This window comes from Heliangelus exortis, chromosome 5 (assembly GCF_036169615.1).
Source record: "Heliangelus exortis chromosome 5, bHelExo1.hap1, whole genome shotgun sequence".
Classification (NCBI taxonomy): Eukaryota; Metazoa; Chordata; class Aves; order Apodiformes; family Trochilidae; genus Heliangelus; species Heliangelus exortis.
Window position 1 is genome coordinate 29,501,006 of NC_092426.1, and position 25,875 is coordinate 29,526,880.

The 25,875-nt window shown below is 34.5% G+C and overlaps 1 protein-coding gene across 3 annotated transcripts in view; it reads right to left on the bottom strand.

Moving 5' to 3' along the window:
* Positions 1-25,875, bottom strand: part of DPH6 (diphthamine biosynthesis 6) — a 182,331-nt gene that overhangs the window by 112,502 nt on the left and 43,954 nt on the right. For 2 of the 3 annotated variants that reach the window (XM_071744306.1, XM_071744304.1), the window contains exons 6-8: positions 14,704-14,765; positions 8,130-8,224; positions 1,495-1,586 (exon numbers count right to left, since the gene is read on the bottom strand). In XM_071744306.1, the coding sequence (XP_071600407.1) occupies positions 1,495-1,586; positions 8,130-8,224; positions 14,704-14,765 (249 nt within the window). The remainder of the gene's footprint in view (positions 1-1,494; positions 1,587-8,129; positions 8,225-14,703; positions 14,766-25,875) is intronic. The other variant, XM_071744305.1, reaches the window with a different exon arrangement.

The window sequence follows — 25,875 nt, forward strand, 5'->3', positions numbered from 1 at the left end:
ATTTATTACAACACTGCTAGAAACCGTGAGGTTTTAACTGAATCTATAACATCTAGATAAGAAGGGGAAAAGAGCTGCTGAACAGATAAAAGTAAAATCTTGATTCTTATATAAAATGTTATGCATTTCAGTAGTTTTTTGCCTGATTTATGTAAAGCTTTGTGTTTTTCATTTTCCCTAGCCTGTCACATTGTAGTGATGTATGGTGCATTTTAGCATTAAGTTTGCTATGCAATAAAGTCAGTGCTCCCAAAGAAATATTAATATATTACCACTCTTCCTCAACATGCCCACTGCCAAATTTTCCTTTACTCAGCCTACAAGGTTTTGCTTCACATTATTAGTTGATATACTTCTTGCAGTCTCCCGCACAATTATTTTTTTATTTTTTGAAAGAAATCCCTAACTAGAAACTGACAGGATGAGGTACAACTTACATTCCAAGGCAAGAATGTCACCATTACGGAAGAAAAACAAATTTTATCTGTTTGGAGCAATAAAATTAAAAAAAAAAAAACAAAAACGGAGAAGGAAGACACGATTTATTGAAACAAATTCATTCATTCAAATCTAAATGCTTAAGGGACATAAAAAATAAAATACCAATATAAAAATGTTCCATAACAATCTCTGCTTTCATCTCTAAAGTTCAGAAAGAAGTAAGACCACCTGTAAAAAGATGACCACAACATGGGCAGGAAGGTGAGGAGGCACTCTCTTGAACAAAATACAAGCACTTATAGATGTCCAGGGGGTTAAAAACCATCATTTTACCCACAAAATAATAAAAAATCAAATGGAAAAGTGCTGACAAATACTAAGAAAAATAACTTCTGTTTTGACCTTCTTAGTTCTGCTCACATGTCTGCAATACTTAAACCACTAGATTTCCTATTCCTGTAATGCTGTTTCCATGGAATCATAAGCTAGGAGACTGAATCCCAGTGAACTACCACGGAATCCCTTAAGACCCTGGACCAGGATAGTCTCCCCTGCATGACTTGATGCATTTAACTAGATTTATCTTTTACATGGAAAAGATAAAGAAAAACCCAGTATGTTTAAAACTCAAGCACTGTCAGCAAGTTTGCAGACATCTACTTTATATCAGAAGTAGCAAAAGGAGATGCCACCTCCCAACCAGCAAATCATCAGTGTTCATGCAGTTTCCCAATGCAGCCATGTCCCACAGCATGGCCAGCAGTGCCACATGGGTTACACAGGTGCTTGACTGAACTGTGTTTGCTGAGCACCTTGAGGTTTCAAGATGAAAAATGCTAAAGAAATATACTACCTCCATTCATTCGTTTGACACAAGGTAGCATTTGTCTTAAGTTTTTCCTTATGGCAAGTTCTGAAATTCAACTACATACATACATTGTTTGAAAATATGGCCACATTAGAGGTTGTAGCTTCACTTCAAATTGTGACAAAGCAAAATAAAAACAGATAGCATGCATATGCCTTTCAAGGAAGATGACATTTGCAACCTACTTGCCTTGTTTTCCAGGTGTAATTTTAGAAATTGAAGGTATGCCACAGGTGCAAATGCATCAGCTGAATGCACAACCACCTCAGCTGAGTCTCTGAAAAACATAATATTAACATAAAATATTAGTATAGAATTTCACATATCAGAAATACTTAGCCATATGACACAGACTCTAAGGCAATTCAGTGAAAATATATTAATTCCTTATTTAGTTTTTATATCCATTAAGAAACAGCAGCTTGCTATGTCAAATAGTATTGTTGAACAACATATTATCTTCACTAATTCTCTGTTTTCAAAAAGAAAGCTATACTTCTAATCCAGCACTGAGAAATTCAGTTATCTATAATATAGAAAAGCACAAATGACTTAATGCTTTACATTTTAGAGACTAATAAGTGAAACAGTATTTTTGTTACATCAACAGGTCTTTTCTTCTCAATTAAGGCTCCAGGGATTAGTTCCTGAAGTATTAACAACACACAATATTTCACACTGAGAAACTGACTGATTCCACCATCTTGCATCTGATATTGAAGACTACTAGACACAACTTTTTAATGCCAAATGTGCTCGTAACAATGATAAAATTGCTGTATGCTGATTCAAATTAGTTAATTTTAGTTTTCATTTTTACAGACACAATCTGTCATAAGAGGCAGTATCTGTTATATCCATCTGCATGGTTTTACTACTTAAGAAAAAGGTAGCTCTAGGAAGCAAACATCAGAAGGTGAGAAACTCAAAGAAAACACAAGAGAAACTCAGATGCAGTGCAGGAAAATTTGAAAATTGTTGTAAGTAACGATAAGGATACAAAGATGATTTTTTCATACCACAGAGCCCTTGATACCTTCGCAGTATTCAATGAGATGTGATGAGACAGATTCCTAGGAATGCCACATAAAAACCCCAAACTGGAAACAGTTGAATTCTTGGTCAGATTCCACTGACTTGATGCGAGTATAAAACTGACAGAAATATCTGTTCTGTGAAACATGTGTTGGGATTTAAAATAAAAAAATCTCCTAAAATAATAATCATCACATTGCACAATAACAGTAAATAGCTCTAGCTCTGCTTCTCTTCATAAACTTTCAAAGTTGTATGATACATAAGCCTTCAGCTTTATTCTTGAGGCTCCAGGAGCACTTCGTGTCTGGATATTCTCAGTGTCTGAGGATATTCTCAATAAACATATTTTTCTTGCTGTTCAAGTCTTGTGGAAAGCCTAGTACTTTTCAGTAATGAATTAAGTACTTGAAACTAAAGGGAAAAGTTTATCTCAGACAGGAAAAAAAAATTAAGGTTAATAAATGTATGTGCATTTAACTCCAAAGTAAAAGAAGCAATTCCACTTGTATCCCTGCATGTTCCAACTCATAGCAGTACAGCAGAAGAGATGCCAAGCATTGATACCAATGTGCAATAAGTAGAGAATTTCTGAGTATTTATTTGTTGCTCAAAAAGTATCACAGATATTAAGAGATCATAATTATTTCTTATCAGTATAAAGTATATTCCTATGACATAGAGCTAACACATAGGGATTTGATAGGACCATAACAGATATCTAGTTTAATATCTTAATATTTCTTGGCTGATGGGTCACAACAGGTAGATATGTGGTGCTGAAAACAGTATTATGATATATATCAAAAGAAAGTATTTGTTTTTAACTCCTTTGTGTTCTGTCAGCCTCTTCATACATCATAGTTCTCCCTGATAAAATTTACAGTCCCATTCAACACTAAATGTAATGAATAGATGGAAAGCAGAGCCATTCTGTTTGCATCCAATGATGAGTCAACAATTAAAAAACCAAAACCAACCAATCAAACAAAAAAGCCCAAAATATTAAAAGCGGAGATTAAAAAGAAAAAACCTGAGATTTGAGAGACCCTGATAATTATACAGAATCCATTTCACGCTGCAAGTCTGAATTATGAGTAGGAATGTGACTCTATAAGGTGATCCATCTTTGATTGGAAGCATCATAACACAGGATTTTTGTTGAGGAATATGGAAAACAATGAAGAATAATGGAAAAACTGTCCTAATTATTTTTTTAAATCATAATAATATGATTTTTAAAGTCTCCTTGAAGAACTAGGAAATAGCTAATGTAAAAAATTCAGTATCATTTTCACAGGACAAATGCAACAAGTTAGAGCAAGTCTGAGAGTACAATTAGTGCTCTCACTACATGATTATCTTTTCATGTGTACAGATTTGATTTTAACTCCAAACCTAGAATTACAAAACTACATGCAGAACTAATGGTAAGGTATATATGCAAAATTATACTTCCCAAATATTTCAAATATGTCAATTTACCTGAAAAAAACCCAAACTATTTTATGTTCCATAAATATAAATGCAACTTTATCGTAAGAGTAGATATTAGATGGCATTCACATAAATAAAAATATGTATTTATGATCTGAAAAGGTGTCAATCAATTGCATGTTAAATATCAGTGTGAGAAGGACATGAAATGCATGGTACCTATCAAATACTAAGCATAAGAAAGCTGACAACTGAATTACAGTAGTCTGCCCGGGAAAACAAGATAAAAACCCATCTTACTTGGCTGAATATTTTGATCTTTCTTTCACTGCTAAATCCTGGGGGTTTTTTCAAATATTTCACTCAATCTGCCATGCGTACTTTGTAAGGTATATTTTCTAATGAAGACTAAGAACCATGGGAAAAATTCAATTTAATATTCAAAAGCAAAATTCATCATACAGTCTTACATTAAAGAGACTTCCACTTCTCCATAGTAATTAACAAAACAAGGATACATTTTACTTTTCTTGAACTAGCATGTTTCCTTCTTTTTCAAAGGATGTTCTGTAGAAATATATTTTGCTACAAGTATCACATGACAAAAACTTCAGCTAGTGAAAACCAGAAAATAGCCAAGATTTTGACTTTAGATTTTACTTTAGATTTTGTCCTGTTAATTCAGATTTTGTCCTGTTAATTCAGATTTTGTCCTGTTAATTCAGATTTTGTCCTGTTAATTCAGATTTTGTCCTGTTAATTCAGATTTTGTCCTGTTAATTCAGATTTTGGTAGTGGGGGGCAAGCTTCCTCTATGAGGAGACCAGGGGCTGCCGAGCCCATCAGAATTGCTGGTGGTGCCTCTGTGATAATGTATCTTAAGAAGGGTAAAAATGCTGTGAAGAAGCTGTGACAGGAATGCAAAAAACATGAGAGAAGCAGCCCCCAGGCACTAAGATCAGTAAAGAAGGAGGGGAAGGAGGTGCTCTGAGAGTCAGAGCAAAAGTTCCATGAAACCTGTAGAAAAGACCCCAGTGAAGCAGGTTGCCCATGTTGCCATGGAGGACCCTGTCATAGCAAATACCCAGTAGTGCCTCTGGAGGATCTGCTATGATGGAGCAGGTTTCTGGCTGGAAATCTGGTCAGTGAGGGACCCTGTTCCCATGGGAACTGTATCCCCATGGGAAGGACTTGCACTGGAGCAGTTCTTCAACAGGTGCCCTGTAGGAAAAACCCATGCTGGAGCAGTTTATGAAGGGTCTCTCAAATCTCGGTTGTTTTTTTTTAATCTCCGCTTTTAATAATTTGGGCTTTTTTGTTTGATTGGTTGGTTTTGTTTTTTTAATTGTTGACTCATCATTGGATGCAAACAGAATGGCTCTGCTTTCCATCTATGCATTACATTTAAGTAAGCCCATGAAACAGACTCAGGCTGGAGCAGAGGAAAGGTGTGAAGAGGAAGGAGCAGCAGAGATGCCCTGTTATAAATTAACCATAACCCCTATTCCTCAGCCCCTTGAACCTCTCAGTGGGGATGATGTAGATCAGTCAGGAAAAAAAAGAGTGAAATTAAGAGTGGGAAAAACAGGTGTGGAGAGAAGGTATTATTAGTTTCACCTTTATTTCTCACTATCCTACTGCGGTTGGTTTCTTGGTTTTTTGTTTGTTTTTTTCAAATTGGCAATAAATTATATTAACTTTTCCCAAACTGAGTCTGGTTTACCCATGACAGTAATTGGTAAGCCATAACCCTGTCCTTATCTTGACCTACAAGCCTTTTCACTTTATTTTCTCCCCCAGTCTTGCTGAGGAGGGGAATTAAGAGCATTTCAGTGGATACCGGGCAGTCAGCCAAGATTAATCCATCAAACTCATTTTGTAGGCAAAAATAATCTTCAATGCCTTCCTCAGAAACTTTTCTAAGAAGGTATCTTGGAGGGGTTCAGAAAATTAGGGACCTTAAAAATCCTGACAGGTTTTAACCTCTAAATTTTAATTCTTACAACTACATTTCAACTTCAAAAGTTGTATAGCAGAACCATGGTTATCTAAGCATTTGGAAACTATTCTAGCACAGTTAACAGCATGATTACAAAGTCTGTTTAGATTCAGTGTATATGAAAAACAAGAATGAAAAGCACCAAATAAACTCATAACTTACTTAGTGACAAAGAAAATACAAATTATTTTTCTTCAGAAGTTCATAAAATAATAGATTTCACATAAATAGCCCCTCAAAAAGCATGTCTATGTGACATGAATAATGTAAGAGCTTAGCAGGATTAATAAAGCCAGAGACTCACAATGACAGTGTAGCTATTCAGTTGCCATTACAAAAATGTGTATTTAGAAGTAGTTGACTAACTGTTTAACAGTCTGCTGTGCCATATATTTATAATTAAATACCCACTGATTTATATATTTGTCTTTTCCTGTACTTTTTGTTCAATAATTGTTAACTTTTATTATTATTTGGAGTGTTGCCAATAGAAATAAAGACAACTCAGCCAGACCACCTCTAGTTTAGCTTTTCTGAGTTGCCTGAATGGTCATTAAACCACTGAGAGCCAGAAACACATTTAGAATATATCTGAACCAGTATTTGTTTCATTCCAAACCAAGAGCACAATATACTTTCCTAAAAGTGGTCCTCAAATTCTATAGAAAAAAACCAAACCCAAAAAACCTTTCCATACTACACGAGCCAAGAATTTCTCATGAAATTTGACATATTTTGCTCCCCTCTGTATTTATGCAGAGAGCTTTGAAAAGGAACACTGGGAAATTATGCATCCAGCTCCAATGAACTCCCAGATTTAAAATGTAAAATAAGAAGCCTCAAAATAAATAGAAATAACATTAATAACCAGCCAAACAATCGGGTGGAAAAACTGATACAGTGCATTTAATCTCTCAGTTCAAATCCAGTTCTCCTGAAGTGTACTTTTTGTTGCAAGTGCTGCAATATGAACACTGCATAGGTCACATTTATGTGGTAATGGGTGGTATTACTCTAAATGACAGTTTCACAAAATTCTCCCCCTGACACCTACCAGAACTGACAAGAATTTCTAAGTTAGTAGAAATCATATCAGATTTTAAAAGCAAAAATAAATTGTTCTCTAGCAACGATTTCACAATATTTTCCTTTCTGCTAGAAGAAACTGAACTGATTCTACCTTTGAGCATATTTGGGAGTTCTGCCCCTTGTCCCCATGTTCATTTGTGATAAGAGGTACCCAAGCATTATATATATTTTATTCTAATTTTCTGCTTAACTTTTCAACTCTTCCTAGTCAGCAGGTTGGCTCACAACCTAGGGTTTCTACTGAGCACGTGTACCCCTCCGAGAATCTTCTGGCACAAACATTCAGAATCCTATCCATGAGCTTAAATGCAGTTTAAAGATTCTACTTGTTAGTTTCTCAATCTTCCTCTTACTAAAGAATTCCAGCAGACATCTGCCACAGTAGCTGCCACCCTTTTATCCATTACTGTCTATTGCTCTTCTTCTCATGGATACCATGTTAACAGAACAGAAGTAACAGCTCTTGTTTCTCTGTTCCTTATACAGATAGATTCTGGTCTCACAGAAAAATGAAACAGACCTTCACCATGAATGCCTTAATCATGTCTATACATTCCATAATCTTGACTTTTCCTAGACTATCACCAAGACATGATTACTAGTCTGTTTACTTAGCCAAGAAAAGGAACAGCAGTGAAAACATCTCACTCAAAGCAAGCAAGCTTAGCTATTTAACTAATAAGACTAATAAGAAAATGGCATCAAGACACAAGTATTTTCCATATCCCCACTACACAGATTTTAGCAATTTATGTCAAAGGAATAAATTACTCAGTGTAAATGAGATGGATTCATGCAAAGTTTGTATTTAAAATATCCTCTCATAATTGAAGAAAAATGTTTCTCGTTATCATCCTGAGCTGCTAAACTTAAAACACACACACACACAGTTAATGGAACCCAGAGGCTACTGATGTGGCAGTTTATCAAATGTAGCTGTAATGAAAGATAAATATTACAGGCAATTCTCACTTCATGAAAGGATAAAAGTGTCAGTGTGTAGGTACCAGTTTTACTGCAGGCCATAATCAGCAAGTAAACGAAAGTGCAAATGTCTAAAAAGTTTATAGCTCTCTATGAAGGCCTCGTCTTGTCAGGTATTGATTTAGGTTTTCAGAGGACTTTGCCAGTGTTAAACAAAGTGAGTGTTTGTGAACTTAGAGGACATGTTTTACCTCTGCCAACAAAAGTTGCTTCAAGCTAAATGTGAATACGTTCCCACTGCTTTAAAAGAGGAAAATGGAAGAAACTGCTCCTTACACAACTATTTTCTTCTTAAATAGAGGGCAGTCCAGAGTGAATGTTTCGTACTCTCCACCTTCTCCGCAAACGTGGACTCCGTATTTCTCAGAAATCTAAGACAAAAGGGAAATGAAAATATGTATTACATTAACAAGCACTACAGGAAAAGTATTATATTAAATATATTTCGCTGAAAAATTCAGTGTGCACTTTCTAAAAAGACTATCCATTAAAAGGCTGCAAAAAATGAAATATCATACAGAGGCTTCTTGATTTCCTTGAATGTTTACTGAAATAAACTAAGAATTACCACTGTGTTATATTTTAATAAAAACTGGCACATTCAGATAAATGAATTAACTTTCTCCTCACTGGACAAGAAAGGTTGTTCAGACTTGCACATTTGCCTTTCTTTAGCACACATAGTTTACTTATGGGAGAAACTTGTACTGTAAATCAACACAAGAAGTAGCACTTCAGCTAGCAGTATACAACAAACATTTTTTTGGCCACATATTCAAAAGCTGCATTCTATATTTTGGTAAATATCCATTCCTTGAAAAAATTCTAAAAAATAGAGCCAACAAGAGTTTTCTAAGTCCAAGCAAAAAGCTAAAGCAAGATCAAAAGATGTAGCAACATGCTTTTTCTTTTATAAATTGTATTGAATATACTTTCTAAATCAATACAGACATTTAAGAATATCACTGAAGCTCTGACTATCCCACTAAAACACTATAAAAAATAATCCATTGAAAATAAAATACATTTCTATCTTAATTATTACCTCCTTTATATATAAGCAGCTGTGAAGAAGGACCTGAAGTCCTTTTGCTGGAGTAAGGAGCACAAAACTGCTGAATAATTCATTGCAATTCTGTATTGATAGGCAGTAACCAAATATCTGCAACACTGGGAGAGCATGAGGACACTCTCCTTTTTTCTGCAGGAGAAACTCCTAAGCAGATAATATCACCTTCTAGAGTATTCCAGCAGTAGCTGCTTCAAGCCAACACTTAGACAGCTTTTTTTCAGATTAAGAAAGCATTAACATTCTGCTTTAAGAAACTCATGAGAAGCTGAACTGCAGTCCTCAACTCCATTGCTAATACCAATGTTACTACTGTTACTGTCACCCTCTCATCCCTTTATTTAGAGGAACAAATGCCCACTCATGATGCTTCCGCAGTCACAGCACCAATGCAGTTCCCTCCAACACGGAGGACACAGTTAGAAAAAGCCTGTATGGGGACTAGAAAACAATTCCAAATCTGATTTTTCTCTATTTTTGACAAGTATGAGACTGAGTTATTTATAAATCGTAGGTTCCATTTTGTGTAGCAGGTCTCTTTGAGATCTTTCCATAGCACCGTATTTTTGTTGTTGAATTTGAATTTATAGTTTGTGTTATTTTATAGTTCTTTTTAACATTTTTTATTTTAAAACTTCAAGGAGTGTTTACAACATCAGTCATCATCTCAGCTAAAAAAAACCAACAAAAAAAAAAAGTAATTCAGAACTAGGTGTGAAAGAAGAAAATCATGGAACTCGAATGTTTCATAAAATCAAAAACCTACATTAATATCTAAAATTCAGTCTGCTAACAAAAGGCCTGAATCTTTAATCTTTGGAGAAAAACAAATCCTCTGAGAATTTGTTACCTTGGTAATGACCCATGTGTCCATTTAGTTGCCTGGTGGTAAAAAATTTAAATCTCTTTTGGATTATGTATTAAATAATTCTTCAGTGTCCTTTTATGGAGACATTTTTCATTTTTCCCTCCACATTTTCTTTTAAAGAAAAGGTGCTGAAGAAAACTGTAATCAAGTGCTCATTAAAAAAATTACATTCCTGAAATAAGAGAGACCTCCTTCAACAATGGCAACAAGGTTTCTATAGGACAAATACTTTAAGAATAATTAATTTTGATGCAGTAAGAACGGACAACCTATAAAGTTACTCAAAACCTTTTACTCTTCCTCTCATTATAGCTGCCACTGTGAAAAAAACCTAAACAAAACTATTAAAAATAAAAAAAAGATCTTTCTAACTGTTACTTTTCCACAGCAAGTACAAGCAGTAACTGTTTAAAAGTCACTTCCGAAACTGGTAGCTCTGCTTGTAACCATCAGTGCCTGGAATAATTATTGGCAATTAACACCAAATTCTCAAGAGATGTGAGACTCTTTCCTATCTTTGTTATGGGAAATCCTCATTTTCAATGTCACTGGCTTCAACACAGTTCTTGACACTAATTATGCAAGGTGCTAAAGGATTTTCAGTTCCCACCAATGTCAACAGGAACCAAGGATATTCAGCAGCTCGTAGAACAGGTTCATAATGTCCCTTTAACAAAGTCAGCAATATTTTTAAAATGTCATCAATGACACTAGAATTTTGTTTTTTAGTAATTTAGAATATTAACATTTTTGAAGACCAATTATTTTGTTTTGCAAGTTGGATATTCATAACAATATGAAGACTTAGACTCTAAATCTTATGATTTTTAAACCTGCCTTCCAGTTCAAACAAACCAGAAAAGACCAAATTTACAAATCACATAATTAAAAAGGCAAATTCAATTCAAAACAAAAAAAAAATGAACATCTTCTAGACTACACAAAATTCATCTTAACTCAAATATACTATAAGACATAAGGTATACGATCAGCCTAAACAGTATGTTCCTACCTTAGAACTGAAACACAAGGATTAAAGCTGGTTTTCTCATTTGAGTTTAGAAATTGAAGATAAAAGAGATTAATTCAAGTGCTTCCTATTTCAAGCGTAGACTTTGTCCCCAGAGAGAAACTGTAACACTAAATAAATTCTCTATAATTACAGAAATGCTCCTTATATCAAGTACTCATCAACTTCTAAGGCAAGCATACAAATGACTAAACATTTTCTTATTGCCTATTACACTATTCTTGTACAGAACTGCAGACAGCATAACCAGATATGCATTTAGCATTCCATTAACAAATTCTAAGAACATGAATATCCCCTGAGATTTGGTACATTGCCAAAAAATTCTGTAGCGTAACAAGCGAGGGCTCCTGGTGTTGGGAAACACAAGAAGGACATGGACCTGTTGGAGAGAGTCCAGACAAGCACCATGAAGATGATTGTTGGGCTGGAACACCTCCCCTATGAGGACAGACTGAGAGAGTTGGGGTTGTTCAGCCTGGAGAGGAGAAGGTTCTGAGGGCATCATTTAGCAGCCTTCCAGGACCTGAAGAGGGCCTATGGGAAGGTTGGGGAGGGACATGTTTTATAAGGGCTTTGAGCAACCTCATACAGTGGAAGGTGTCCCTGCCCATGCTGGGGGCTTGGAACGAGGTGCTCTTTAAGGTGATCTCCCTTCCAACCATAGCTACACTATGATCCTATGAATTCCAAGGAATTTGTTGTGAAATTTGAAATTACTGGTTAGATAATACAACACAATTCAAAGATCCAAGAGCATAAAAGGCTGTGCTAGTTTTGGGGATTTTTGATGGTAAAAATTAACTTACCATAGTGTTTGCATTGGTATGGCCAGAATATTAAATTTTATTTCTTCTCCTTGCTGAAAACTGTTAACTCCTTGCTTTCATGTTCCATCTACCAGAAATTTATTGGTTTTCAAAAAGTATTTTGCACACCACAAACCAAAGCATTTATCTTCAGTTTGTATGTCATGATTTGTTTTTATTAAGCTTTAAAGCCAATTATGCATTTATGCATTCAGTAAAAAAAAATTGTCCAGACTTTGACTTTCATAGCATGCATATGTACAAGAAACAGCTACATGAACACATAATCAGTTATGCAGTCTTCCCTACAATTTCCTGACACCCAGTTCCTAGTAGGGTCAGAATGCCCTATTAGTTACACAGCTATGAAGTTTCTCTGTTTCCTCTTGTTATCAATAAAAGACAAAACCTGCAAATGTGGTTTTTGAGAAGCATGAACCCATGACACAAAGAATTTCAGTGAAACCATACTAGAAAGAATCACTTGACTTGAGCCATTGAACATCAGGAAAAACACATTTAATTCCCCAGAATACTAGGTACTTTTTGATTTCTTAATTTATTATTTTGTTTTAAAAACAAAAAACAGTGCAAACAAATTGAGAAGAATACTTCTTAATCCCCATTTTAATTACTAACACAAGTAAAATTGGAATACTTGCTACTAAATTTTTTTTAAAAGGCAAGACTACTGATTCAGCTGCAGCCAGCAGTTACCCATCTGAAGCTTCACTCAAGTTGCAACCTAAATTTTGACAGCAGAAACTGCAAACACAGGGGGCTGCAATTTTCTCCTTTTGGCTTACTTAACTAGTCCTACATAAATACTAATTAACTAATGTGACTGACCAATATGGAAACATTATTACAATAAAATTTATGCTTCTGTTAAATCTGTTCAACAGTAAATTGTTCATTGTTTGATGATTACAATTTTTTTCTTTTCTTAGTTGTCACTTACTAAGACTGGAGAAACAGCTCTGAGAAACATATTGCTGAAGTGATTTGCAGCACTAAGCCACAGCAGGAGTACTTAAATGTTTATCATACTCTTTAATTCTGTATTATTTACTCATGACTCCAAAGGTCTTCCAAACAACCTTTCTGGGAATCCACTAGTCTATGGCCATTTCCCCAGTACATGCAGAGCATGACCTCACATGGCAGTAAAATTGCTTTTCCACAGCTATTCTCTTGCACACATGGCAGTGTCAGAGCAGGCCTAGAACACAAAGTGAGTGTAATGAAGACTCCAGTCCAGCACGTTCATGCCATGCAGCTTAGTTTGAGATCCTGGAAGCAATCTAACCACATCCATAGGTGGCGAAATGAAACCTGTGGTCTGGTTCTCAGGGGCTGATTGCTGATTAGTTGAGCCAAGCAGTTATGTTCACACAGCTTCCAAATAAATCTTAGCTCAGTGTTCAATTAGATTACATTACCTAAACCACAAGCTCACTGCCTCACTGATACCTGAAGTGGTGATCCCATTCCCTTCTTCCTTCCTTTTCCTGTAGGAATCAAATGTATGTGTCTCAGAAAGGATAATCTGCTCCCTCTTCTAACTATTTTTGGATCTTACAGATATCCCTAGATTTAAAAACTATTCACTAGTTTAATTTTAACTTTATCACCCCCCCCACGAAATAAAACATCTGGTAATGACACAATATGTCTCTTTAATGTATACTTATTTTTATGTACTCCTGTATATATCTGCCAATGCTTTTTTACCTGTACTACAACTATTTAGGAAGATATTTACTTCCTTACTTCCCTTCATTCCCTTTTACTGGAACAGAAAAAAATACCTCTCCTTCCTCTCCCCTGGGATTCTTAAATTTTTGGTATAGTTCAGGTGATCTGAAGATATAAATGAAGCAAGGCTTACAAAAAGATATGGGGCATAGGGAAACTGTTTCTGGGCAGGTTCTCCTGCTCTGAAGCAGAAGCAACAAACTTCAAGCTAAGAATAGGTCCACAAAAGCTCTCCAGTTAAGACTACTTGAATGTTTTGGACCTTCACTCTTCTTCTCCAGCTTTGCCAAGTGCCAGTTATCTATCATCTTCTCTCCAGCCATATAAACGACTAACAAAATGAAGTTACATTCAAGACATAATTTCTATTTAGCTTCACTATCATTCAGTAGCAAAGGAGATATTTAAAGTTTCTAACAAATTCCAGTTAGCTTTTCTTTCTCTTCTGCAAGTTTCCTATGCCCTTATTTGTTCTAGGAAAACTGCCTATGAAGGGTGAACTATAACTACAGAGATAACAGCAAAAAAAGAATTTTTAGGAGAGTGTTTTGAGCAGTTTTATACAGCTTACACAGATAAAAGTTACAGCAAGTCTCCCTTAATAACTGAATATGCAAATAACAAGGAGCTGTGGTGAACTGGCTTTGCCACAGACAATACATGCTAACACCTTTTCAGAGTTGTTATTCTTAAACTGCATTTAGCTTTATGATTGGTGCTTCTACCTCAAACCCAAAAAACCCCACATGTACAAAATTTGTTCTGTTTATTTCCCTCTAAATAAACCTATTTCCCTTTAAATAAATCTATTAACTCTGTCTCCAAGCATTCTCCTGCTATGAGGACTACATAGCTCTTTGCACAGAATTAAGTACATCCTCTGGAATAATTCGCTTTCTGGAGAGCCCTAATTTATGCATAAAAATGGTGGGAAAGGGAAGTTTTGTATGACCTATGCTTTTCCAACTACCACTTTCACTACTGGAAAAGTCACTTAACTTGTATGCAATTACTCAGCTTTATTATAATGACATAGGGATTAGTGTTCCCTTAATATTGAGATTTCTTGCCTTTTATTTGTTTTAAAGACACTGGCACTATTTGTGAAGTATCTCCAGAAGGAATGTTTTTGAAGTTGAAAGCAGATATCAAAGGCTTATCTTCTACATACACAGATAAGGCTTGGATTTGAACCTGATTTCTGGAAGTAACTTATTTTTTTTTGATTAAGGTAATTTTACTGAATTTCTGCCTATGTTACTTTTTTTTTAATTAATTAACTTTACCTGTATTAGTACTCTTTAATCAACACTCACCTCCAAAAGGTAAGGCTCCATTTGATCCAGAGTTTTTCCTAAATGTTTATCTGGATCTAAACCTGAAAAAAAAAAAGATTTTTCTTTTTTTTATTATAGCATGACTCTCCTAGAAACTACTCACACTGTTTAAATCATTCCTATTCTAAATAAAACACACTTCTTCAGATTTTTCTCTTACCCCTTTCTAAGCAATTGTTTTCGTGTTTTTGGAAAATATGACCAGTTACATTTTTACTACATATCAACTGGAAAGGTTGTTTTGCTTTCTTAGAAATTTCACTAACTAGTGACGTAAACATGGAGGTCCCTGGTAACAAAAACACTACACAAATTACTTCTTTAATTCAAAAGTTACCTTTGTAGACACACAATGAACAGGCAAACATGTCAATTTTGCATAGTTGTCATAGTGAAAATTATTTTTTCTGCAAATTACATTTTACTAAATCACATTCTGTGTTTGTGTGTGCGACCCTCAGAAAAAAAAAGAAATAAAAAAGTAAGAAATAAAAAGGATGCAGATACAAAGGAAACTTGCGCTTGCAGAATGTCTTTAATGATATGCTTTTTGATCCATCACAAAATATCCTGTATGATGTCTGTATTTTTATTTGCTTTTCTTGGTAAAAAAGTTTTTACTCTGCCCCTCTGTGTTCCTCTTTTAGCTTTTTATTTTATGAGTTTTGCCAACTCGTGCTTGTTAAATGGTCATTTCTCAGAAATAAATCAAATAATTGGCAGAAATCAGTACTGGGATAATAAAAAAAAGTTCATGAACAACTGTTTTAAGAGCTGACATCATCTTCAACAAAATAAATTATGTAGTTGGAACTAAGACCACATGGTCAAAAGTTGTTAACATATGTCATAAATATGAAAAAGAAATTATGACTTCTGAAAGTGAAAGAATTCTAGAAAATTACCAGTGATCACATTTTTACTAATGTTAATTACTGCAGTTTGGGGGTTTTGTACTGATCACAACACTTCTGTATTTTTCCTAATCTACTGCTTTATACAAGTGCCATTAAAGAGCAGCAACCAGAACGACTTGATTTAGAAGCCATTTCTGAAGTATATACCTTGCACAACACTTTAGATCATTGATGATGAAAGCTGTAATATAAATGTATGGTACAATATTATACAAAATAATTGGTGAGAACAAATAGCTGATATGCCTTTTCATTTTTACAATGATGGTCTTAAATTCCTGTGAAACTCAAACAAGTTAGAGTGAATGAGATCTCAAAATATTAATAAAGTTTTTAAATATTTCATTAAAGCACATTAAAAATTCCCTTGCTATCTAGGGGAACATTTTTAAAAGTGTTTGATAATTAACAGAGGTCTTTTCTCCCTCTATTCTTTTATTTATTGCTTTTTATTAACACACTGCATGTTGCTAGATAAGATAATGATCATTTATACTTGTAGAAATAATTTTGAAACAACTTAATTTCATTTCGATATTTCCAATGATTCTGGTGATAGCTTCTAACTTGCATTTAAAATAAATGAATGAGTACTACATTTCAGTACTCATTTCACACATTTACATTAACATTATTCATTAACATAATTACTTTTCTAAGAAAAACACCTCCTCTCCTTGATAAAAACAAATTAATTTCCTTTAAAGTTAAACCAAGGTATACATTACAAATATGTGAGAAGAGAAAATGTTGTCAGAACCAGACATACTAACATATTACTTTCACAATTTCTCTTTGATATGAAGGATATACCTACTGTTGTGTTCCCTAATGAACACAAAACAATATTTTAAAAGAAACTATTACACAAATAGTCTAGAAAATGTAAACATATTTCCTACCATGGGTAAACCCTTTATTAATATCCCACATTTACATGAAAATCTGTGAAAGTGCAGTGTACCCTTTCCGTTTCTTAATAGTCTTCTATTTTTTGATACCTCATCTTTCTTTGGAGAAATACTATTTCCTTTAGTTTCCAACAGGTTTGTATTTTGAGTGAATACAGACAGTCTGCTGAAGGCATCAAGAAGCAATGTAACCTGTAATTTGCAGAACCAACAATCCACATCTCAAATCTCTACTGGTATGCACGTGTAGATGTAACTGTACATCTCCTGCTACTATCAGTATAATAAAGTATCTATTAATTATAAACAGTTAATATAAATCTATACTTTTATTTGGTATATTTTTCTTTAAGCAAAGGAGTATGTTGCTCCATATTCTTAAAACTTCTTAGACTAAAAAGAAAAAGAATGTATCGTAAATTCTCTAGAATATGCCATTTAACCACATCCCCCAGATTCTCCCTTCCTGACACTAAATGTGAAGAAAGCTGGATGGGTGGATAAACTAACAATAAGATCCAGGGCTTGGATGACTCTATGTAGAATTAAGAAATTAATTAGGAAGGGAACCATAATTTGCAGCACTGACATCTATTTTACTTGCATGTATCAATGGGAAGCAATTACAATTCAATTAAAATACTCACTTTTATTACTTTGCTGACTGACCTTGAAGTTAATGCCTGTTTTATTTAACTGCATCATCTATGAATAAATGTTAACCCTAGAATGTTATGCCCCATTATTTTCAATGCATTTTTAACTCCCCAACTGAACTACATTAGACAATTTATTACATGTTGTCAAGGGAGCAAGTGGGGCTCCTTCCTGCAGATACCAACAATGGCTCCAGAGCCCTCTCACACAGCCACAAGACAAGTGCTGTGGAGAATTGCAGCAATGTCAAGAGGCTGAGGAAGGAATTCAGGGCTTTGTTCCGTTGTGAAAAAAAATGTTCCAAAAGAACATTACTGAAATACATTTCATTGGTGTTGCTACACTGTATTTTAAATGACTCACTTTGTGCACATGTATTAGAGCAGAATAAAGCCTTCACCTGAGGGGTAACTACCTGATATTACTTCCATTTATCAAGACCATTAGAAAATCGAGTTCCATTTTCATGGCATTACATTCAGCTAATAAAATCTACATTCTAAAGCCTCATCTTACTAACAAGAACATGTTTGACACATGTTTGGAATTTTAAAATAGTCCTGATTTTTAAGAAACTCTTGTAAGAGAAAAAATTCTGTTTTCACCTCTTGATGAAATGCTGAATAAACAAAAATAAATCATAATTATTGGTTTCAAGAGATGGTGGTACATAAAGTTCTCCTGAAAGTTATACTGAACCAAATTCTAACCCATAATACATGAACACATTGTGAAAGAATTGCTACTACACACACAGTCCACATAAAGAAGTATTAGTTGGTAAAGCAGGTTTGCACTGCAGGAGTACAATAATGTCAGATACCTTTCACAATGTAGGAATGTACCTGTCACAGAGATACTAATGCACTGTAAATCTATATCTTAGACTGCCTTGAGGTAAAATATTCATCATGTCATGTTTAGCTTTCATTTCTGCAAACAGTTGGGAAGTGAAATTTTTGTCTGGTAGCACAACATGATAGGTTCAAAGTTGATTCTCAACTTTCTCATAACTTTTATATATGAAAGGTTGTATAACAATGGTGAACTTGATGGGTTTATTAAATTTCCTTTTCCGAAACATGAAAAAAAAAATTTTAGAGTCACTTGATTTTCATATGAAAATCAAAGAAACCAATAAACACTGGGTATTACTTTACCCCTAGAAGATCTGAGGTGTATATTTCTCTAACTCATTGTATAAAAGAACAGAATTCATGCAACTTGATTATATGCCTATTTATTTATTTATTTTACATTGGGTATCCAGTGTGGAAATAACACAGGGATGGATTCTTAGGACACAGTAAACCTTTTCAGGCTAAGATGTAGAATTGCAAAATGTTAATCCAGAACTGGTTCCAGCGTATGTTTCCAGTGCAGTTTACTTAGGATCACAGTTTGTCTTCTTTCTCAGAAGTTCATCAAGTATTTTCTAAACTAGATTAGCATGCTGTCATCAAATTTTAGAATTCTGAAAATTTTCATGCCAGCAAAGTAAATTTTAATCTGTAATCTCTTGTGATTTTTTTTTCTAACATCAAAGTTATTTGTGTTCTAGTTCTATCTAGGATTCAAAGCAATTTAGCTCTGCATTTCAGTAACAGAAACCTTAAGTCTTTGAAGAAATTTTGTATAGTTTCATCATGTAGCAATGCAATATTTTCACACATATGCTTTTAAAACATTCGCTGTTTAAATGGAGATTGCGGAAGATTGTGGAAGAATTCTTGAATAACAGCATTAAGCTGCTTTTAGTAAAAAGTTTCTATATAGCAAGTGATTCAGCTCACTGGAAATACTGTCCCAGTGAACTTCTTCTTAGGACTTTCAACAGACTTCAGAGACTCAAAAGTTATTACAGGTTCAGCTCAGACAGCCACATTATGCAGGACTTTCTCAATATAAATGTTTTCATTGGTTTTAATTTTTGTCTACTGAAATGTTTTTACTAGAATTACTTTTGGGTATTTTTCATTAATATATTTAATTCAAAGAGTTTAACCATTCCCGCACTACTGTTTGGATAAAAAAGGATGTGTTGTTTTGTCCCTGTTAAAGACTTCTGTTTTCACAGTGTATATGCATATAGAACTTAAATCTTACCAAGCACTAAAGAGCAGCAAGGAATATCCTAGTACTAACAAGATAGCACTTCTCACTCAATTTTCATTCTGTTGATTATTTCTACTTTAGACATCTCTTACTAAGCTTTTTTTTTCCTACTATTTTTCAAAGTTCTCTGATCATTCTTCTGTCTCCTTCACTAAAACCCTTACTTCCTTTTCTCTTTCTCTTTAAATGCCTAATTGTCTATTCTTAGACTGCTGCTTCCATTTCCCTTTTTCTTTAGATGATCTGATCTCCCCAAATTGCAAAGTGATCTTTGCATTCTTAAGCCATCTCTCTTCAATTTTTTGTCTCAGACTTCCCCTAAAGAAGCACTTCACTCAATAATGTCAGCTTTCAATTACCTTTCTGTTTTCAGGCACATTCACTTCCCCACTCCTCCTTCTAACTCCTGTCATCTGTTAGTACTGAAGATACTCACATTCTTCCAAATCTCCCACCTGAAGGCTAAAGAGACAGCAAAGAGGGAATCATATTTTCTCTAAGCTGTTTCTAGATACACTTATGCAAACCGTTAAAAAATCTTATTTCTTTTTCTGTAATACACCTTCTTTTCAAACATTGCTTTGTATCTATGCACTGGAAGTTCTTTCTAAAATGTCATCTTAGACTGGCAACAAAGCATCTGTCATTCCTACTTAAGCATCAATGCAAGTAACATTCCAAATGCAAAGATTACTTTCTGATCTTGTTTCTGTAACTTTTCAGCTATGGCCTTAATCAAAACTTTTTTCCACTTAAAAGTCCATTCCTAGTTCTCTTTTCTCTCTTTTGCATACTGCTCTTCATAAACCCTAAGCTAATCTTGATTGATTTCCTGTCTTGCATACATTTCCCATATTTCTCATGTTAAACTTTGCCCACATTAATCTTTTCCCCAGAAAAATGGTCCCAAGCTAAAATGGTTTATGTGATCTCTTAATTGTTCTCAAGTCTTTTCATACAGTATCCAGTGAAGAAACAAGTATGGTACCTTTTCTTTTATCATAAATACATGAATGATGTATTTAATAAATGAGGTAGTAGACAACTATTAGGGAACGAGCCCAAGGCACAAGTGCAAATACACCTAATCTCTATAGGACCAACTAAACTTTGGAAGCTTTGAAAATTCAGTGACAATAACATGTGCTAGCTAGGAAACAAGAATGAGCTAAGTGAAGAGGGAAAAGACTAATAATAATCTTTCCTAAAGTACATGACAGGTGTAAATTTAATATATTTATAGTATGAAAAAAAATGAAAGTTATCATACGTATATACAAGACATACATATGACACATATATATATATAAGACATATATACATTAACGTGTTTCAGGTATAACTTTTCCAATAAAATGCTAAGTCTGCTTTTTATAATACATTATTCCTAAAAATCAGGCAACTTGGAAAAATACTATCAGTCATTTTACGTTCCACTTCAAATTATGATAAACAGAAAACGTCTTTTTCATATTAATAAAACTAAATGTAATCAAGAACAAAGGTTGTGAAGACTGGAACATTCCATTACAGCTCCAGTGCCTGGTAACTGCCCAAGGAAAAAGCAATAGAACAATCACTGCTACATAAGCCAGACTAGCTAAGAATAATGCCAATGTTTTATTTATTTAGCTGTAAGTAAACAAAACCTTGCAATACAACATGGAAGAAAACAACTGGGATCTGGTATTGATTTCTTAACAAAATGTTCCTTACTCCCTTCTGTTATGTTTTTAAATTGTCTGAGAATTTTTTGAAAATAGAGGAGGCAAGTAACTTTTCCAGTGATGATGATTTATGTAACCAGTTCCTTCAGTTTCCCCAATAATGACTTTAAAATGGCAAAGTACTAAAAACTAGAGACACATTTTGAAAGCACACTGTTCCTTTTCACTGCACAGATCATGTGCTCAAGATGAAACCAACAGAACCACCAATTTACTTCAGAATATGATCTGGCACTCCAGCCAACCCAATGTAGTGAGTTTTTGTCCTGTATGTCCTGGCTGTGGCATGTACACACCAAGTTCCCAGGAGACACACAAAAGCAGAACTACTCTGCTGGATCAGGCAGCTGCAGCCACACAATCTCACCTGAGCTTTTACCTGGGCAGAAGCAAGTAGAAACTTGTGCTTAGGAAGAGTCAGCTAGAAGGGGGAAAGAAAGATCAGCCTTTTGGCAGCAACTCACTATTAGACCAGATTATCTGTAACATGAACTTACACCCTCGGGAGCTTAACCAGGAACTGTGTAGTGTTGGTTCTTTTTTAAAGTACTATTTAATGTAAATTTTACCTTCATGAAAAATAATGGGAGTCTGGCAATCAGTTTCAGTCAGATAGGATTTTACTTCTGTACACTAGCAACATGCAAATAATAATGATGCAAACACCTATTTGGTTAAGTTATATCAAAAAAAAATGTTCCATGCACTGATTATCATCCTGAGAAGTAACATTCTCCCTCTTTGTCATCTACAAAAACACATGCTTCCATAAACCATCAGCTTTCCTCTGGATTTTATGTACATCAAGACTATAGCAATCTTCCTGACCTTGTGAGGCAAGTGTTGGGATCTTTGCACAGCAAAGAAAACTCAAGTTAAATATACATACTTCAGACAGCTCATTTGAGAGAAAAAACTTCAAGATTTGTTGACAGACAGAAGATGGCTTTCTAAGGACTCATTAGTCTGTTATTGGAGGGAAATAGCCCAAACTAGGGCCCATACTGTCTCAAAATTTAGACCCTTGTGATTTCAACTCTCCCCATGGCTGAGAATGCACATTGTCTGGAAGTACTCGTAACAGCTGAACCTGTAAAATAAAGGATGTAGCTGTGACATAAGAGCCCCACTTCAAATGTAGGCTGAGGACCACAAGCTCATCAGCCCTGATAAAGTTGCAAACTTTTTTAATGTCCACAGTTGAACAGTGTTATGGTACCATTTCTTTTCTGTGGTCCAAAGAACAACTACCAGCTAGAAATATAATTTAACAGTGAAAGAGTTTCTCTTTCTCAACTAAGTAATTCTATTACCCGATCTCATAATTATAATGTCTTTTCAGGTATGTATTTTTAAAAATAAAACATTCATTTACTATAACTGAACTGGGAAGAAGTTAGTGTGTATACATTAAAAAGCATTTAATCCCATTAAAGACAGAAATTTGATCTGATATTCTGGCTTTGATTGAAGCATTGAAGAAGCAAATTTTTTCCCAACTTCAAGCATATGCACTTGAAAACCTTCCTGGTGAACATTACTCTTAAAACTTTAAGAAAAATTAGAATCACTGAGGACAAAGTGCTTTAACTGTATGACATAAAACCCATCTCAACTATACTCTCATATATATGGGAACTGGTTTGTCATATTTTAAAATATGTAGAGGCACTTAAATTTTAGTGTTAGTTTTTAGCAAGTTTTAGGTATAACTGACCGCATAAGTAAAGTAAAACTAAAAAAAGCTCTACGATAAGTTTTTACTGAGGACCATACTATGGGGAATCCAAGTATTCCTTCCAAAGATAACCTTCCTCCTTCTCTCACTTCCACCTGAGTATTACACCTTGTGCTGTAGTGGAAATAATTTGCTTTAGAATGTGGAACAGGTGAGATCAGTGCATAAAGTTACCAAGATTAACAGCTGAATTTGTTATAAGCACACTCTGCAAGTTAATTAGCAATTTAATCTGTAAAATGTGTCCAGAGAGCCAGGATCTCAAAACCACATCTTATAATTGTGCTATAGTACACTGTCTGACATGAGCAATGGGTATTACTGGAATTTCAGGCACATGCATGTTAAAAACAATCAATAACTGCTTCTATTTTAGCTATTATGGAGTAGCCTCATTCTGACTTTCTGGGATTTACACTGAAGAGGGGTATATTTCAAATATAAAAGTATCATGCATCATATAGGCATCTTTAGCAGCAAGCAAATGGCACAGAAGATAAATATGCACAAGCAGCTTTTTTCCTTTTTTTTTTTTTTTTTAATAGCTCATGTTTGCTACTAGATAGAATGTTTTTCCCCCATCATTAAATCCTCTGACATACACACTAAAGGAAAGAAAGCTGATCTACTTATAGATCAACAGAAGGCAAGTGAAGAAGGCTTGCTAACAATAATTCTTTTGCATGTAAGTGAGAGCAATTGGTATCCCATCTGGAAAAGCACACTACTATGAGATAGAAAACTCGTGCCACTGGCAAAGTTTATGGTATTAATTTGTAATGGTGGATTTAGGAAAATGTATTAAACTAATGCTCATTTAATTGCAGAATTATGTGTTTTCTACATAAAACGACAGGCTATTACCTTGCCAATACTAGAAAACAGGACAAGGAGGGTGTACAAATATGCCAGAACTGGTGAGTGTCAAGCTAAGTTACAGATTTGCTTCTTGCATTAACATCTGTGCAATGCACCACCTAATGCCTTACCCTTTCGACTCTTAAAACAGCTATTTTAAATATTTTCATTGCTGTTTAGCTTTGATTATTCATCTGAGGCAAAAAGTTAAACTCTATCTTATCTTCTTTGCCACTTGATATGTTAAACAGCCTTCATACCTTAAATCCACTTTAATAAGGCATGCAATTATTAAAGCATTACAGAATGGCCCCAGAGCACACAAGCTCCATTAAATTTGCTTACATCTAATTACGTCTGCCTGAGGCAGGTGAGAAATTGACTCTGATAAGATCTTTTTTTTACCTGTAGCCAAAAAAAATAAAAAGGAAAAAAAATCTCAGAGTGGTTCTCTATCTAATTACTATCTACAAATATTTATGGCATTCACTCCTTCAATGAACAGCACACAGAGCACTCTTTGTGCACTGACTAGTGCATTTTGGTTTTTTTAAAGACTGTAGAATACAAAAGACAACCGTATCTTGCTTCAGGCCTAAGACAGGTCATCAGTGACATCTATTTGTGGAATAATTTTATCTATTATTTAAATCATGTATTTTCTTTAAAAAATTATTCTAATGTGGAAAAGCATGTTACATATTTTTTGTGGACTCTAATTTTGTTTTTTCAAGTCAGCAGAAGGAATGAAAGCATTCTATTTTATGGAAAAATAAATATAAAAATGTACTTTGTGTGGCCTTAAATCTGTTCCTTTAAAAAAGGTAGTCTGGGTTGGTTTTTTTTTTCAGTTTAAAAATAGAAGTGTTCTACAGTAGAAAACACAGCAGTCCACTTCGATGTACTTGTAAATGCCTTCCAATATTCAGGAAAATGCTATGAAGTTATATTGCTTGTTACTTTTATGTGAATGAGAGAAAATGTTATTTCTAATCATTCAATCCTGCCAGCAGCCCTAGCAGATCCTAGAGAGCAACAGTGATAATGGGAAAATAGCTGAAAACTGTATCAGCTAATGTGGAATAAATAAAAAAATAATTAATTAAAAAAACATGGAATTAATCCAGTCTGAAGGGATTATAATTTAATTCTTGGCTAATGTTTCAGAAGAATTTACTTTATAACAAAGTGTTCTTTGAAGAAGACAGACATTAGGAATTTGATGTGAACGTTGCCCAGATAAAGCAGTCAGACTCCTATTGCAAGGTTCTACAACACCACTCTTCAAACATACATCTTTAACCACACAACCTCTGGCAGTGTTACACTGCCAATCTCTGGTACAACGGACTGCAAATATATAGTCCAGCCAAATATATGTGTCATTTGGTCACATTTTATGCTTAAGACCTCATTTGATACTCTTAAATGAAAAAAACCTGCATATTGAAATGAATATGTTGTACCATTAAATTGTTTCCTGTTTGCTTCTTAGGGTTATAGAGTACATCACTCAATAAGCCTTCCTATATCAATATTAATTTGATCCTTTCTTTGCAGTCAAACCATAGACAAACAGACTATCCTTCACAATCATTAGCTTCATTGTACAAATGTCATTTTACATGTTTAACAACGAAAAGACATGCTGATTTCTGAAATACTTAAAAGCTACATAGTAAATACCATTCTTCTGAAGGCAATGAGGAACTATTTCTGCTTGCTATACCCTTTACCAACTCAAAAGACAGTTACACAAAATTTTTGGCCTTATCTAATTACATCTCATTTGATGTTAATTTTTTGTATTTCTATGAAAATTTCTTGGTTGCTTTATAAAGGCTTAAAGTTTAGATTCAAGTTAGAAAAGGGTAGATTTAGACTGGATGTAAGGAAGAAGTTCTTCACCATGAGGGTGGTGAGACACTGGACCAGGCTTGCCCAGAGAGGTGGTGGAAGCCCCATTCCTGGAAGTTTTTAAGGCCAGGCTGGACAGGGCTCTGAGCAACCTGATCTAGTGGGAGGTGTCCCTGACCATAGCAGGGGGCTGGAACCAGATCTCCTTTAAGGTCCCTTACAACCTTGAAAATTCTATGATTCTATAATATTTTCTAGCCACCAGTCTGCATCATCTACTATGCATGCATCTTTACTGCAAATCAAAAGCAGACTAAGGTGAAAAAATTAAAAAAGGAGTTTAATGGCTAGGCTAGGAGGAATTATGTTCC